This window comes from Bos mutus, chromosome 7 (assembly GCF_027580195.1).
Source record: "Bos mutus isolate GX-2022 chromosome 7, NWIPB_WYAK_1.1, whole genome shotgun sequence".
Lineage (NCBI taxonomy): Eukaryota > Metazoa > Chordata > Mammalia > Artiodactyla > Bovidae > Bos > Bos mutus.
Window position 1 is genome coordinate 86,092,119 of NC_091623.1, and position 15,454 is coordinate 86,107,572.

A 15,454-nucleotide genomic window follows, 5' to 3' on the forward strand; every position below is an offset into this window, starting at 1 on the left:
ATGAGATGGCCAGAGTACTGGAGTTTCAGCTTTAGCATCATTCCTTCCAAAGAAATCCCAGGGCTGATCTCCTTCAGAATGGACTGGTTGGATCTCCTTGCAGTCCAAGGGACTCTCAAGAGTCTTCTCCAACACCACAGTTCAAAAGCCTCAATTCTTTGGTGCTCAGCCTTCTTCACAGTCCAACTCTCACATCCATACATGACCACAGGAAAAACCATAGCCTTGACTAGACGAACCTTTGTTGGCAAAGTAATGTCTCTGCTTTTGAATATGCTATCTAGGTTGGTCCAAGGAGTGAGCGTCTTTTAATTTCATGGCTGTGGTCGCCATCTGCAGTGATTTTGGAGCCCAGAAAAATAAAGTCTGACACTGTTTCCACTGTTTCCCCATCTATTTCCCATGAGGTGATGGGACCGGATGCCTTGATCTTCGTTTTCTGAATGTTGAGCTTTAAGCCAACTTTTTCACTCTCCACTTAATAACTTACCTAGGTTATATACATAGTATGCTGATGAATCTAGGATTTGAACTTTCATATGTGTATCTGTATTTACAATATTTAAGAAAAAAAAGCCCTCTAATTATTCCATCTCTTATAATAATGTTTGAATATTACCATGTGTGCCACGTATTGCTTTAAGTGCTTGACCTACACCATTTCCTTTATCCTGTACAGTGGCCCTCTGAGGTTGACTCCACTGGAAAATGAGTAAGTGAAGCCCTAAATAACTTGCTGTTCATTATATACTTCCAGTGGTGGAACCCAGCTTCAAACTTAAGCATTCTCCAGAGCCTCTATGTGGGCTGGAACCCTGTCCTGCCTTGATGCTATGGCCCAGGCAACCATCATATGCATAACACTCCAGTCTTTCTCTTATGTTTCCCATACTTGTGGCGATTTTATAGCATCTTTTTCTCCCTTCTTTTGATTAACAGTGATAAATATTTCACTGTTGGTAATACTGTTCCTAACCATGGCTATAGTATAGGCCGTTTAATAGATTCAGCATTACTTACCTAACCTGTCCTCTTGCTGGATTTATGGTTTTGTATATAATCTTCATTTCTGGAATGTGAAGTCAAGTGGGCCTTAAAAAGCATCACTACGAACAAAGCTAGTAGAGGTGATGGAATTCTAGTTGAGCTATTTCAAATCCTGAAAGATGATGCTGTGAAAATGCTGCACTCAATATGCCAGCAAATTTGGAAAACTCAGCAGTGGCCACAGGACTGGACAAGGTCAGTTTTCATTCCAATTCCAAAGAAAGGCAATGCCAAAGAATACTCAAACTACCGCACAATTGCACTCATCTCACATGCTAGTATGGAGAAGGCAATGGCACCCCACTCCAGTACTCTTGCCTAGAAAATCCCATGGACGGAGGAGCCTGGTAGGCTGCAGTCCATGGGGTCACTACGAGTCAGACACGACTGAGGAACTTCACTTTCACTTTTCACTTTAGTGCATTGGAGAAGGAAATGGCAACCCACTCCAGTGTTCTTGCCTGGAGAATCCCAGGGACGGGGGAGCTTGGTGGGCTGCCGTCTATAGGGTCACACAGAGTCGGACATGACTGAAGCGACTTAGCAGCAGCAGCAGCACATGCTAGTAAAGTAATGCCCAAAATTCTCCAAGCCAGGCTTTAGCAATACATGAACCGTGAACTTCCAGATGTTCAAGCTGGTTTTAGGAAAGGCAGAAGAACCAGAGATCAAATTGCCAACATCCGCTGGATCATCGAAAAAGCAAGACAGTTCCAGAAAAACATCTATTTCTGCTTTATTGACTATGCCAAAGCCTTTGACTGTGTGGATCACAATAAATTTTTAAAGAGATGGGAATACCAGACCACCTAACTTGCCTCTTGAGAAACCTATATGCAGGTCAGGAGGCAACAGTTAGAGCTGGACATGGAACAACAGACTGGTTCCAAATAGGAAAAGGAGTACGTCAAGGCTGTATATTGTCACCCTGCTTATTTAACTTATATGCATAGTACATCATGAGAAATGCTGGGCTGGAAGAAGCACAAGCTGGAATCAAGATTGCCGGGAGAAATATCAATAACCTCAGATATGCACATGACACCACCCTTATGGCAGAAAGTGAAGAGGAACTAAAGAGCCTCTTGATGAAAGTGAAAGAGAAGAGTGAAAAAATTGGCTTAAAGCTCAACATTCAGGAAACTAAAATCATGGCATCTGGTTCCATGACTTCATGGCAAATAGATGGGGAAACAGTGGAAACAGTGTCAGACTTTATTTTTTTGGGCTCCAAAATCACTGCAGATGGTGATTGCAGCCATGAAATTAAAAGACGCTTACTCCTTGGAAGGAAAGTTATGACCAACCTAGATAGCATATTAAAAAGCAGAGATATTACTCTGCCAACAAAGGTCCATCTAGTCAAGACTGGTTTTTCTAGTGGTCATGTATGGATGTGAAAGTTGGACTGTGAAGAAAGCTGAGCGCCGAAGAATTGAGGCTTTTGAACTGTGGTATTGGAGAAGACTCTTGAGAGTCCCTTGGACTGCAAGGAGATCCAACCAGTCCATTTTACAGGAGACCAGTCTTGGGTGTTCATTGGAAGGACTGATGCTGAGGCTGAAACTCCAATACTTTGGCCACCTCATGCGAAGAGTTGACTCATTGGAAAAGACCCTGATGCTAGGAGGGATTGGGGGCAGGAGGAGAAGGGGACGACAGATGATGAGATGGCTGGATGGCATCACCGACTCGATGGACATGAGTTTGAGTGAACTCCGGGAGTTGGTGATGGACAGGGAGGCCTGGCGTGCTACGATTCATGGGGTCGCAAAGAGTCGGACACGACTCAGCAACTGAACTGAACTGGACTGATATAATCTTCTCTTGGTGGCAGAGTCCCAGAGTGGGAGTTATCCTATCAAAGAAACAGGAGTTTTCCTATGGTTTCATATATAGTGGGGCCCAATACTAGTCTGGAGGGTGAGGAAAGGCTCCCAGGATGACCAGCAGATCCATGGCTTTGCCTCTGACACTTAGCTGAGGCAGGCTACAGAGGTTCCCCTGGAGGGAAATATGGAACAGAGCTGGTTCCTGGAAGGGAGGTCCAAGTGTAGAGGGTCAGCTGGGAAGCACTGGTGTTGAGGGAAAGAGAACTAGAGGGGAAGGAAGTGGTCCAAGACCAGTAAAACTTGTCTGTTGAGAACACTATACCAGGAACCCGTGCCAGGAGGGGAGTGCAACTCCATGGAGGATAGCAAGAATCACCACAATGCCAGCCACCAGGGATGTAAGCCCAACCCTTCTGTCCCTGACTTCTTGGTATTAGAGTTATCTAGGAAAACAACACGGTCAAGCATGGGATAGAACAGTGTTTTTATTCTCATGAGAAGAGACATCAAGGTCAGCCCCAGTAGTGTGCATAGGTCCCTCATGGCTCAAGGATGTCCCTCACCCCCAGCCTATGGCCAAAGAGCACCCATCTAGTGCCACAGCAGAAGAACCCTCTCCCCCACCGAATGTGACATTCTGAAATGGGGGTGTGTGCCCCAGGGTCATTGACATCCATACTTAAGCAGAACAAAGGAGCACACATTCAGTCTGAAACAAGGAAGGGTACTCTCACAGGCCGATCAGCCTGGCACAGGCTGCTGCTGCTACTGCTGCTAAGTCACTTCAGTCGTGTCCGACTCTGTGCGACCCCAGAGACAGCAGCCCACCCGGCTCCGCTGTCCCTGGGACTCTCCAGGCAAGAACACTGGAGTGGGTTGCCATTTCCTTCTCCAATGCATGAAAGCGAAAAGTGAAAGTGAAGTCGCTCGGTCATGTCCAACTCCTAGCGACCACATGGACCGCAGCCCACCAGGCTCCTCTGTCCATGGGATTTTCCAGGCAAGAGTACTGGAGTGGGGTGCCATTGCCTTCTCCGCTGGCACAGGCTGTGTGGGCTCTTTTTTGGTAAGGAAGTGTTCCAGGCCCAAGGCCTAGTCCATGTGGCCAAGCAGGACATGAAAGACTGAGCAGGAGGCTGTTTTTCTCAACTGTCCATGGCAGAGGACGTGCCCAGTAAATCTTTGCTAAGGAAATTAGATCCTAGTAAGAGAGCTCTGTGTTAGGGCAGGGCATTCACAGCCCCTGTCAGTGGACATCACTCTCCCTGGACCCTAAGCAGCATCCTGCTGCTAATGCTTTCATGACAAGAGCTGACGTGTCACAGTCTCGTCCAGCGGTATTAGGGAAGGAAAATGATGAAAGCAAACCACTGAAAATGATGAGGGGTCTCCAACCTATTATTTCACAACTACCAGTTAATTTCTCAGTTCTCACTTTAATGAGCAAGATAGTAGGACATTTTTCATGATCCCAAATGCCCAAAGTAAATATTGGAAATACAATCTACAGTTCCAGCTCTTGTATATGTCCATGTATGGCATCAGGCAAAGGAAACCAGAATGTCTCAGATAAATGCCTTGAGACCAGTGATGTTTGATGAAGGTCTACAGCAAGATTCCTCTGCTGAGTTTTCATCAGGTGGGCAAGAGTGAAGAAGATGGGCTGGGCCATAAGTCTGAATTTTAGACTATTTTAGGTGAAAGGCTTTATTTTTTTCCAAGTCCACATGGGAAATAAAATGCTAGCAGCTGCTAAGCTGAACTTAATTGGACTCTCATAGTTTCAAAAGTATATTCCTGAGTATATTGCTATGTTCTCTGCAAAAAATATTATTAATTTGCTTGAACTATTTAGTAAAAAAAAAATACAAGAATATACTAAGACCCACTAAATTGTACCCTTTAAAGGGATGAATTTTATGGTATGTGAATTATATATTAAAAAAAAAAGGAATGATAAGAATAAAATACTAATATATAAAAGAAAGACTAAAGACTTTTGTCCAAATATATATATATATATATATATATATATATATATAATTTATCTAAATCTGTCCACATGTTATCTCCAGGATGCCTACTATGTGTTGAGTGTGCTACCTTTTAGAAAGCACTGTGAGCTAGGTTTTCCAAATTATTTTATCTAGACAAAGATGAGTTAGTCTGCCCAGGACACTGGCAGCTAAGTAATAACAAAGCAGAGCTTAGATGCAACCGGTGGCTCCCCTACTTAGAAGGCCCTGTTTGCATCACTGTAGTTCACTGTCCCACAACCGCTAGTAGAGTGCAGTGGTCTCCAGTCACCCCCCGACCCCCCTGCAGCTCATCTCTTCCTGTCGCCGTCCGCGACATCCTTCAGCCCGCAGGTGCTGTTTGCCCCAACGAGGTCAGACAGTGGGCGAGGCAGCGACAACCCGAGGGCCGGACACCGAAAAGCGAACCGCAGGTCCATCCTCAGAGCCGCGCCAGCCCTCCTACCCGCCCCGCACCAGGCAGGAAACCTGGCACCCGAGCGGCGATGACGCCGAAGGCCCGTCAAACCGGGGCTGACAGCGCCGGGGGCCTGCGGGGGGCCTGCGGGTGCGCCCGCCATCGAAGCTCCTGGAGATCTTCCGGGGCCGGTCCGCGTCTGGGCCTGCGCGGCGGGGCAGGGCTTTGCGGGACGGTCTAGGCTGCAGCTGGGAGCTTCCCGCACGGCCCCTGGCTCTGGGGCGGCGGGCGGCGGGCAGGCAGCGCGCCGGGCAGCCCTCGGCGCCAGGCTATGGCGGCGGCGCTGGGGACGCGGGGGGCGACGCGGCGCTGGTTCGCGGCGCTGAGAGGCAGGAGCCAGAGCCTCGCGGCCATGGTGAGTGCCGAGGGCCCGCGGTGCGGGAGGAGGGCGAGGCCCAGCCATGCCGGCCGAGGGGTGAAGGGGCCTGGGCAGGCCCCGAAGTGGCCCCGGACTTCGGGTAGCCACGTTTGGGCACCCGGCTCCTGCCGACGCGCTGGTCTGAGACAGGGGTGGCCGTAGCATATTCCAGTTTTCTCTTGCTTGGAATTTCATCGTAGTTTCCGAAATTGCCAACCAGAAAACAAACCACCACGACTTAAGTGTTAAAAAAAAAGTATGCAAAGCAATTGTGAAAATTTTTCACTCGTGGTGTGACTGAAGCTGCTTGTCGGGTCGTCTAGATTGTCCGCTCGGTGAGAGCAGGCACCGTCTCTCGCTCTCTGTAAACGGGGCCCTGAGTGTTGAATTAACTCATTTGTCTCGGTGTTAATTTTTTGGAGTATTTACTAATAAATTATCTTTTGAGTTGCACACTGATTTTTTTTTTTTAATACCTAGAGGCGCCCGGTCCGTTTCCCCGTTTTATACATTAACATATTGGGGGTAAATTGACTTGAGAGAAAGTTTTAACATGCAGCACCACCTAGTGGGAATATGTTGTATTAAACTCACCGTTTCATTTTCTTAAATTGCTTGTTAGAGCCCATTTGGCAGTTTGAATTTTTTTTTAATAGAAAAAAAATGTGACTCGATGATGGAGAAGATAAGCATTCTGCTTTATGGCCATTAAGGTGAGAACACAAGTTGAGTGCTTACTGTCACCTAGGCGTGTCCTAAGGCATACTTCTATCTCGGGCGCTGGTGATCGAGTACAGTCGTGGCATTGGGGAGGGGTGAATAAACAGGTGCGTTTGGAGTGGCTGCCACGTGCCAGGCTCTGTGCTGGGTGCCTCCACACTTAAGATCTCTTTAAGCCTTTTAAAAATCTTGGCAGGTGTATGTTGTAACATCCACACTCTAAAACATTGCAATTCAGAGAGGCTAAGATTTACTCAGCATCCACAGCTGAAAGTAACAAAGCTAGGCTTGGATTGAAGATTGCTCTCCAGATCCTATGCTTTCCCTGTCTCTCTGCATAGCTCCCACAGAAAGAAAATTAAGTCCATCACGAAGGGTTCTGTGGAATGTGTGTCCTTAAGGGGACTGTTTATCTTATATGGGTGAAGTGACTCCATTTTACAGTTCTGTACGTGGTTCCTATTTCTAGGTAGACACAAGTAGTGACCACAGTTCATGAACCTCACTGGAGATGTGGAGGTTTAGGGAGGAGGAAAACAGCTCAGAGTATGCTCCATAGACTCCCTGTGACTCCTGCATAACCTACAGCATAGTTAATAGTTTTCTTTGCAGCTATTCAATGATAATTCTGTTTCCTTGGCAAAATAGTCTTAGTTGAATTAAAATATTTAAATGTTTAAAATTTTTAGGTAATTTCCTGTAATAGGTCTTCTGTGAAATTTTTCATAGCTGTCATTAAAAAGCTAATGAATAGATACTTTTTAAAATGGTATGTGGTTTTTGATAACAAGCCTTCAAGCATTTTTAATTAAGAGGCATTCTCATTATCGTCTGTTGTAGGGAAGAGTAGCTGACTAAGCAAGGAAGAGAAACTAGAAGGTTGGCTCATTAGCATCCTTTTTTCCTTTTTGCAGATTGTCTATAAATTTACTTACTTTGCCTTCTTAATTACACTGATAAAGGGTTTTAGGATTTCTGAAGTGGGAATGAGTTGAAGTTTCATGGCAGAGTATCCAGCTCAGCCTCTGTTTGCCCTTTGATAAGGAACCCCTAAGTTAGTTCATTCTTTCTGGGGCCAGTCCCTCCCTCACCTGAGCAGGTAGTAGCCCAGCGTACGGGTAAGACAGGAGGTGCTGGTGGGCAGTTATGCCAGAATGAGAACATGCCTCTTCTGACTTCTCCTAGGGTGTTCTTTCCTTCTGTCTGTCATGCTGCTTAGAGTTCTTTCAGTTAAAAAACAAGTAGCATGGCAAGTGTGGGCCTGTTAACTAACAGAACTCTGGGTGGAGTGTCCTCAGCAGGATGAATAGGAACAAGGTGGACAGTTGTGCACAAGTGCTTCCAAGTGGGCAGTGCTGTGGCCACATGGTTGAGGGAGTTTGTCTTACTGATGCTTCTGAGAAAACTCACTCCGCTAAAGCAAGGGCTTTTTAACCTATAGCCCAAAGGGTGTATGAACGCCCAGAAGTTATTTTACAAAATCCCCTGTAAATGTGCATTTGTTTTTTCCTCTCTGAGGATTGATCGGTCTTAACTAGAATTGAAAGGGGATGATGAGCTCAGATAGTTGAGACCCATGTGAGTAAGGACTGAAGGCTGCTGAGGTGATATGGGGCCATCCAAAGAGAGTGGACCAGGAGTTGAGAGTCCTGAGTTCTAATCCTGGTTCTGCTGCTGGACTTGCAGAGTTCCTTGGGTGAGTGTGTTACCTCAGTTTCCTAAGTCCTGGAATGTTGGCCATTGGTTATGATCTTTGGTAAGATGTCCAAATGGTCAATCTCAGCTTTATCTGTAAGAAACCAGGAAAGCTGAGTTGTAAAGTTAGAGGCGTTTGTAAGGGGTGATAAGCCCACATACCATGGAGGCAACTTATTTTGCACAGAGCTAGTCTTGTTTTTATCTCTTTTGAGAGAGCTTTGTATTTTGAGAACAAAAGAATCGGAGATAGTTAGAAATCATTGTCCTTAACACTTTTTTTCTGTATCTCTACATAAGTAAAGAGCTGTACATGTATTTGAATTTAACCAAACCTCTACATTTCAGGTATTAAATGTGTTCTTTTCGTAGTCAGCAGGTACCCACCAGTTGACTGCAGAGGAGAGGAGCCAGATGATACTTGACCTTAAAGCAGCAGGATGGTTGGAATTAAGTGAGAGAGATGCCATCTACAAAGAGTTCTCTTTCAAAAATTTTAATCAGGTAATTAGTACATATTCTTGCTTGTGCCATGGTTTTTTTTTTTGGTCACCTTAGGCTGTAACTGTTTCTATTAGTACTGGTTGTCTGGTGCCCTGTGGATCCAGGATCTAAATCTTTTCTTCCTAAATAATTCAGTGATAATTACTCTTTCCTTGTTGACAGTTACTGCCACCCAACTGGGTGATTCTCAACTCTAAAGGAAGGGGATGATTTGTGTGATTTGGAAAAATCAAATTCTGAAACCACTGTTGCTCTGATTTGGTGTTGGTTAGGATATTTAATTCCCTTTCAAATTTTAAATAACACGAATGGAGTGTCAGCTTTTTATATTTATCACAAGGGGCCATGAATAAAAACGGTTGAGAAACATACACCTGCTTGACTGATTTCCTCTAGGTTTCTTGTATGGTTGTCAAGTTTTCTTTCTCCTGATAGTTGCATTTCTGTCTCTAAATCATTCCCCAGGCTGCACCCTCTTCTCTGATTGGTTCATTTTCTCCAAGTCCAATAGCCGGCCCTTGTAACTTTTCTTGAAAGCTGTAACTTTTCTTCAACCTTGAAGATTGAGCCTTAACAGGGGAACTGTTCCATTAGGGCCCCACCCTGTTTAGAGAGTCATCTCCCATGACTTAGCCTTCAGTTCTTACTCCACTGCATTTATATAAGGTCCATGCTTTAGACTGTTCCATGTTTGTTCAGTTAGTTTGGTAATCCTCTGGACAGATTTATTGTTTTTATTTATATTAGGTGTCAGCATCTAGAAGGCAGAGACCATGTTTGCTCAAATAACTGTCTATTGTACCTAACACAGTTCTGGGTACAAACAAGCATTGGATAAATGCAGACATTGATTACAGTGTTTGCTAGTTTCTGGAAGGGTGTGTGAGGACCAGATTTCCACCAAAGAAACCTTCGACATGTTTTCCTAGTAAATGCCGTTGGCTCCACTGTGCTGCACGCCCCATTCTGCTCTCCATCCATCTGGCTGCCAGCCTTCTGCTGTGTCTCCCACTCCTGAGGAAGCCTGGACCAAGCTGGCTCCTTGTCCCTGCTGCCCCACATGCTTGATGGCTCTTGTCAGGGGCTTAGCACTCTGTGGCTGGTGGCAGGGAATCCCATTGGTACAGTAAGCTTGTGCATAAGCTCTAGGTAGCATTTTCCAAGCTTATTAAAATTCTTACATGTGTACAGCCTGACTTCTTTAAGCCTGGGCTAATTTATTGGGCTTGAACATGTGGCTTAAAGTACTTGAGTAGTGTTGCCTAAGGCTCTGCCCATGAGTCAGTCATCCAGCCCCACTCTTAACCCTGTGCTCAGGGTACCTTTGGAAGCTGTGCAGGGCATCCTTGATTAACAGTAATATTATTCACCAGGACATTTAATTAACTTGACTTTTTTTTTCACCCTACCTTCATTCACCTTTTAGGAGAAAGAGGCAGGTGACAAGAAGATCAGCTGATATCAGGGCACATACTCAGAGAACCAGCCCTGAGATTATGTCCTGGGGTCAGTTTTCCAGCCAGGCTTCTGTGACTTCAGCATGTAATGGCCTGTAATGGCAACTGATGTCATGACAAATGTCAGCGCCCACCATCCAGAGACCACCAGGAACATGGCCATAGCTGAACAAGTTGGGCTGTTGCTTGTTGCAGTGAGGGAGAGCACTTACCCTATACGGGGGCCTTGGGGCATCTCCGGAGGATGGTGTAGGGAAAAATTTATCACAGGGTTTGGGCTGGTGCTAGTGATTTTGGAGTCTTTAAGGATCAGGGCTTAGATCTGGGTTGGATGCTGTCAGAAAATGGGTTCTTCTATGACTCACTATTTTAATAAATCTAGTCTGTAGGGAGAATGGACTCCAGTGGGACCAAAGCTGAAATTGGTAAAGCAGCAGCAGTCTCTCATTAGCCTGGGGAAGGGGGTGGGGGTTTGGTATTTTGTGATTTGGACAGTGTTTAGGTTTTGTCTGTGTTGAGATATTGTGGAGTGGTGTCCGTGATTCTCTGTATTCCACTCTGTTATTGTCATGAGTACAGTCATTGTTACAGGAATGGTTTTATTTTTGTTCTCATCTTTCATGGTCACAGGGCAACCCTGTCTGATGTTGATTTTCAACACCATGGCCTAGATGTGAGTGCCAGGAAGGCTTCTAGCAACTTAGAGGCTTAGGCAGTCATAGTCCAGGCAGCTGCCACGTGTTGGGCTGAATTTGTCTTTTTCACAACTAATGTTTAGAGTGGTGACCCTCTGGCCCTGTTAGATCCTCGCTTATCTTTCACTTATTTTTCAATATAGAAAAGGTACATTTTAAATTATAAAGCAATGCTATATAACATTAAAATAGGGTGGTATAAATAAAAAGAGTTTCCTATTGCAACTACTTCCATTTTTTTTTTTTTTTCCTATTCTCTTGTGGTCTTTCTCCACATGTATAGTTTATTCACAATGTGACAATTGTACACACATTTAAATTTCTAAAAAGTAGTTTAATTTTTATTGTAAAGGTAATACTCATTAACGAATATTTATTAGGCACCTCCCCTGTGCCAGACACTATTTTAAGTGCATGTAGCTCCCATTCTAGTGGAGAAGTTAGGCAATAAACAAATGAATAGATAGTGTAATTTTAGGTAGTGATAAGTCATGAGGGAGAGTAAAGCAGGGTATTGGCATGGAGAGGGGTGAAGAGGTGAGCACACTGTTTATGATGGAGGGGCCTGGGGAGGGGACTCTGAGGCCTGAGTAATACAAGGGAGTTCAGCACGTGAGGAACTGGAGAACGAGCACTGTGGGTAAAGAGACATCAGGGACCAGATTCCTAGAGCAGCAGGGATCTTGGTGTGACCGTGGAAGAGCCAGGAGGCCAGCGTCCTGGAGGGGACAGAAGGGAGAAGGGGTTAAAGAGAGGGAGGGGCCAAGCACAGGAACTTTGTGACCTTGACAAGGAGTTTGGGTTTAATCCTGTGAAAGACAGCTCTTGGAGAATTGCAGGCAGAGAAGTGCCATGGTTCTAAAGAGCTCACCCTGGCTGTTCCGCTATGAGCAGATGGTGGAAGGGCAAGAGTGGCAGCAGGCAGAGTGTGGAAGTTGCCATGTAATAGGCTAGGCAAGAGATGGTGCGAGACCGTGGCAATAGCAGTGGAATGTGGAGAGAAATGAAGGATTTCTCATTTATTTTGAAGGTAGGACAATCCAGACTATCAGATTGGATGTGGGGAGAAGGAGAGGGTCAAGGATGATCCCAAGGCTCTGCCTCAAGCAGTAGGGTAAAGGGCGGTGTCATTTTCTTGGCTGAGGAAAGTGGGGCAGAGATCAGGGTAGGGAATTATGAATCCCTGTGTTGGACATGTCAGGTTTGAGATACACCTAAGTGGCGATGTCAGTCAGCAGCTGGAGATATGAGATCAGAGTTCAGGCGGGAGATAACAGGGAGCCTCCAGAAAGGGTAACTGAGAGCACCATCGTGCATGGGATGGGCTGGAACGAGCAGGTGGAGGTGCAGGCACGCCGTGTTCATTGTGACAGGAAGGAATGCTGAGTGTACGTGTACAGGTGCAGGTAGGTTGCTACGTTTGTCCTGGGAAGAAGAGGTGGTTTTCTCTTTTGATGGCTTCTATTTTTTTAAGTGATGTCATCAACTGAGAATGAGTCAGGGTGGGAGGGAGGGGTGTTGGAGATCTGGGGAAATAGGAAAATAGGCAAGAAACAGTTCTCTCAGAGACTAAGACAGTGAAGGAACTAGTGAAGTGTGGTTGGTTGCTGAGCAATTCTCAGTGTCACTGGAGATTTATGGGCAAACATTTAAGGTGAAGATCCTGTGTGTTTTTACACAGGCTTGGAGAAGGTGCTGGGTTGGGCTTAATGAAGGCTGAAGTGTTTTTTTTTTTTTTTTAATTCTTTTATTGAAGTACAGTTGATTTACAAGGTATTCTTACTGTTCAGTGATTCGGTTTTATTTGTCTGTGTACACATTATTTTTCGTCTTCTTTTCTATTATGGTTTATCATGGTATAATTTCTTGTGCTGTATAGTAGGACCTTGTTGTTTATCCACCCTCTATGTAATGGTTTGCGTCAAGTAATTTCAAACTCTAGTCCATCCCTACCCGTCAGCAAATCTGTTCTTTACGTCTGTGAATCTGTTTCTGTTTTGTGGATAGATTTGTGTCGTATTTTAGATTCCATATGTAAGTGACAGCATATGGTATTTCTCTCTCTCTCTCATGCATTTCACTTAGTATAATCTCTAGGTCCATCCATGTTGCTGCACAGGCGTTACTTCATTCTTTTTATAGCTGAGTAGTAGTCCATTTTTTTATATACACTGCATCTTCTTTATTCCTGCATCTTTTGATGGACACTTAGCTCATTCCCACGTCTTGGCTGTTGTGAATAGTGCTGCAGTGAACGTAGGGTGCGTGTATCTTTTTGAAGTATCTTTTTGTCCAGATACGTGCTTAGGAGTGGGATTGTTGGATCATATGGCAACTCTGTTTTTAGTTTTTTTTAAGGAACCTCCAAACTGTTTTTCATAGTGGCTTTACCAATTTACATTCCCCCCAGCAGTAGGAACGGGGAGGGTTCCCTTTTCTGGACGCCGTCTTCTGCGTTTACTTGTGGACGTTTTCATGGTGGCCGTTCTGGCCGGTGTGAGGCGGCACCTCATTGTAGCTTTCATTTGCATTTCTCTAGTGATTAGTGCCCTTGTGCATCTTTTCATGTGCCTCTTGGCCATCTGTATGTCTTTTTTGGAGAAATGTCTATTTGGATCTTCTGCCCATTTTTGGAATAGGTTGTTTGTTTTTTGTCGTTGAGTTGCATGAACTTTTAACAAGCACTGAACTTTTGCCAGAAGAGTGCAGTGGCGGAATAGAGGGCAAGGAAACTAAGGACATGTGCAGATAAGGGGTCAGAATATTGGACCTTGGATGTGAGAGATGGAGAGTGAAGAGGTCGGAGCGTCAACTAACGCATTGTCTCTGCACGGCAGTTAAGTGACGTTTATCAACTTTTAAAACACACCCATTGTCTGAATCTACACATTTATTTTCTAGGTACAGCTCCCCGTGTATGCCAAATGGATATGACAAGATGTCCACTGTAGCCCCGTGGGCTTGTAATTTCTTTATTGTGAGCAGGCATTTCCACATGCATGTGTACACCTTGCTAAGCCCATGTCTCCCTCACTGCAGCCCTGCCCTTAGCAGAGTTATGGGAGGCCCGCTGTGCTCCATGTGACAGCACTCTCCAGGCCTTGACTTTATACCCTGGAGGGAATTGTGGGCAGAGCTGATGACCCGCATCTCCCTTAAAAGACTTCACTCCACACTGGGTGTTAGCATATATATATATTTGGTCTTTGCTGAATATGTAGGTAAAAAATGTTCTGTTTTGTTCGCTAAGTAGGGTGTGAACATTTTTCAGTTCTTTACACAGTCTTGTCATTTTACTTATAATAAATCTTTCAGAAGTGAGATTACCTTTGTTGGGTGTTACAGTTTTTAAATGCTTTGCTTATGTGGTGGTTATACGTGAAACGGTAGCATAAGTTTGCTTTAGAATTCATTTATTTTATTGCTGTAGAAATTGAACCACACATTTTAGAAGGATTTTCATTTACCCTGGATGAAAAACCTACTTCTCAACGCTTTGGGTTATACTAGGTTTTACTATAAAGAAGATTTTTTTTTTTTTCGTTTCAGACATTTTATTCCAAGATATGGTTAGTTCCAAATAGTTCACGTGCATTTGGTAGCTCAGATCAGTGCAGATACTTAGTGACTATACGTGTGAAAATTCCCGAGGGGTCCTCATGGCATAGGTGGAGGAAGTGGCCGTGGGTTTCAGTTGCCGTCAGCCCACTGTCTTTCCTCGGTGGCGATGCAAAGGCCATGGTGAGACTCTATGAGTTCTCTGAGCACAGCAGTGCCAAGGCTGAGGCAGGAAGTTTCGACATTTGGAGTGCTTAGACTCAGGGTGGAGTCAGCATTTGTAAAGGAGTTTTGCTTTTCTTTCTCTTCGTGTAGACACAAGGAGGGAGAGGTCTCGAAGTGACATGTAAATGTATTCTGAGGTGTTTGGCAACTGCAGGGTGACTGCATTGAAAGAACAAAATGTCAGTTAGAAATGTGGGTGTGAGCCTTCCATAAAGATACATTTTAATAGGCACTGTCATGTGGGGACAAGTGGGAAGCTTACAAAATCAGGAAATTTTATGCTTTGGGAGCAGGTGCCGAGGGTGAAGCTTTGGAACCCAGGCACCAACTACCCAAGATGCCAGCAGATGGAGCCCTCCAGGGCAGGAGCCAGGTGGTCCCGGCAGCATCAGAGGCCTCCCCCCGCCACGGGGGAAGGCTGTCTGATTTCTCACTCATGGATACTGGACCTCTGGTGTTCAGCACAGAAACAAACTTGTATCAGAAATAGATAAAGAGTGGGGATGGGGTGGCTGACCTAGTTTGGTACCTTTGAGGGAATGAAGAGTTCTGGGTGCAGGAGATACAGAGTTTCCGCTTGGTGATGGAATGCACTTTTGATTCACGAGCTTTGTGAGAAAGAACTGTAGTTCTCTGCATTCCTGGAGGAGCTCCTATACCTTGTCTATGGTTTATTGGGTGGGCCTGCCTGCAGGGCATTCGATTTTGTTAGAGGGACTCTTAGGAACTGGCTGCTGCCCGGCCAGGTTTAACCCACAAAAATGGCTCTTTTGTTAGTACATGGTTCAGTCTAACAGCTGGTCCAACTAGACTATCTCTCGCAGGGCAGGGTCCAAGCTCTATTCATGCTATATCTTGTTCATCACATTT

At 45.0% G+C, this 15,454-nt stretch overlaps 1 protein-coding gene across 6 annotated transcripts in view; it reads left to right on the forward strand.

Moving 5' to 3' along the window:
* Positions 1 to 5,383: 5,383 nt before the first annotated feature.
* PCBD2 (pterin-4 alpha-carbinolamine dehydratase 2) overlaps positions 5,384 to 15,454 on the forward strand; it is a 41,778-nt gene continuing 31,707 nt past the window's right edge. Inside the window, exons 1-2 of one of the 6 annotated variants that reach the window (XM_070374370.1) lie at positions 5,384 to 5,727; positions 8,522 to 8,649. In XM_070374370.1, the coding sequence (XP_070230471.1) occupies positions 8,560 to 8,649 (90 nt within the window). In that variant the 5' untranslated portion in view covers positions 5,384 to 5,727; positions 8,522 to 8,559. Of the gene's footprint in view, positions 5,728 to 6,386; positions 6,444 to 7,854; positions 8,147 to 8,515; positions 8,650 to 15,454 lie in introns of those variants that run through there. The other 5 variants (XM_014476556.2, XM_070374369.1, XM_070374371.1 and 2 more) reach the window with 5 other exon arrangements.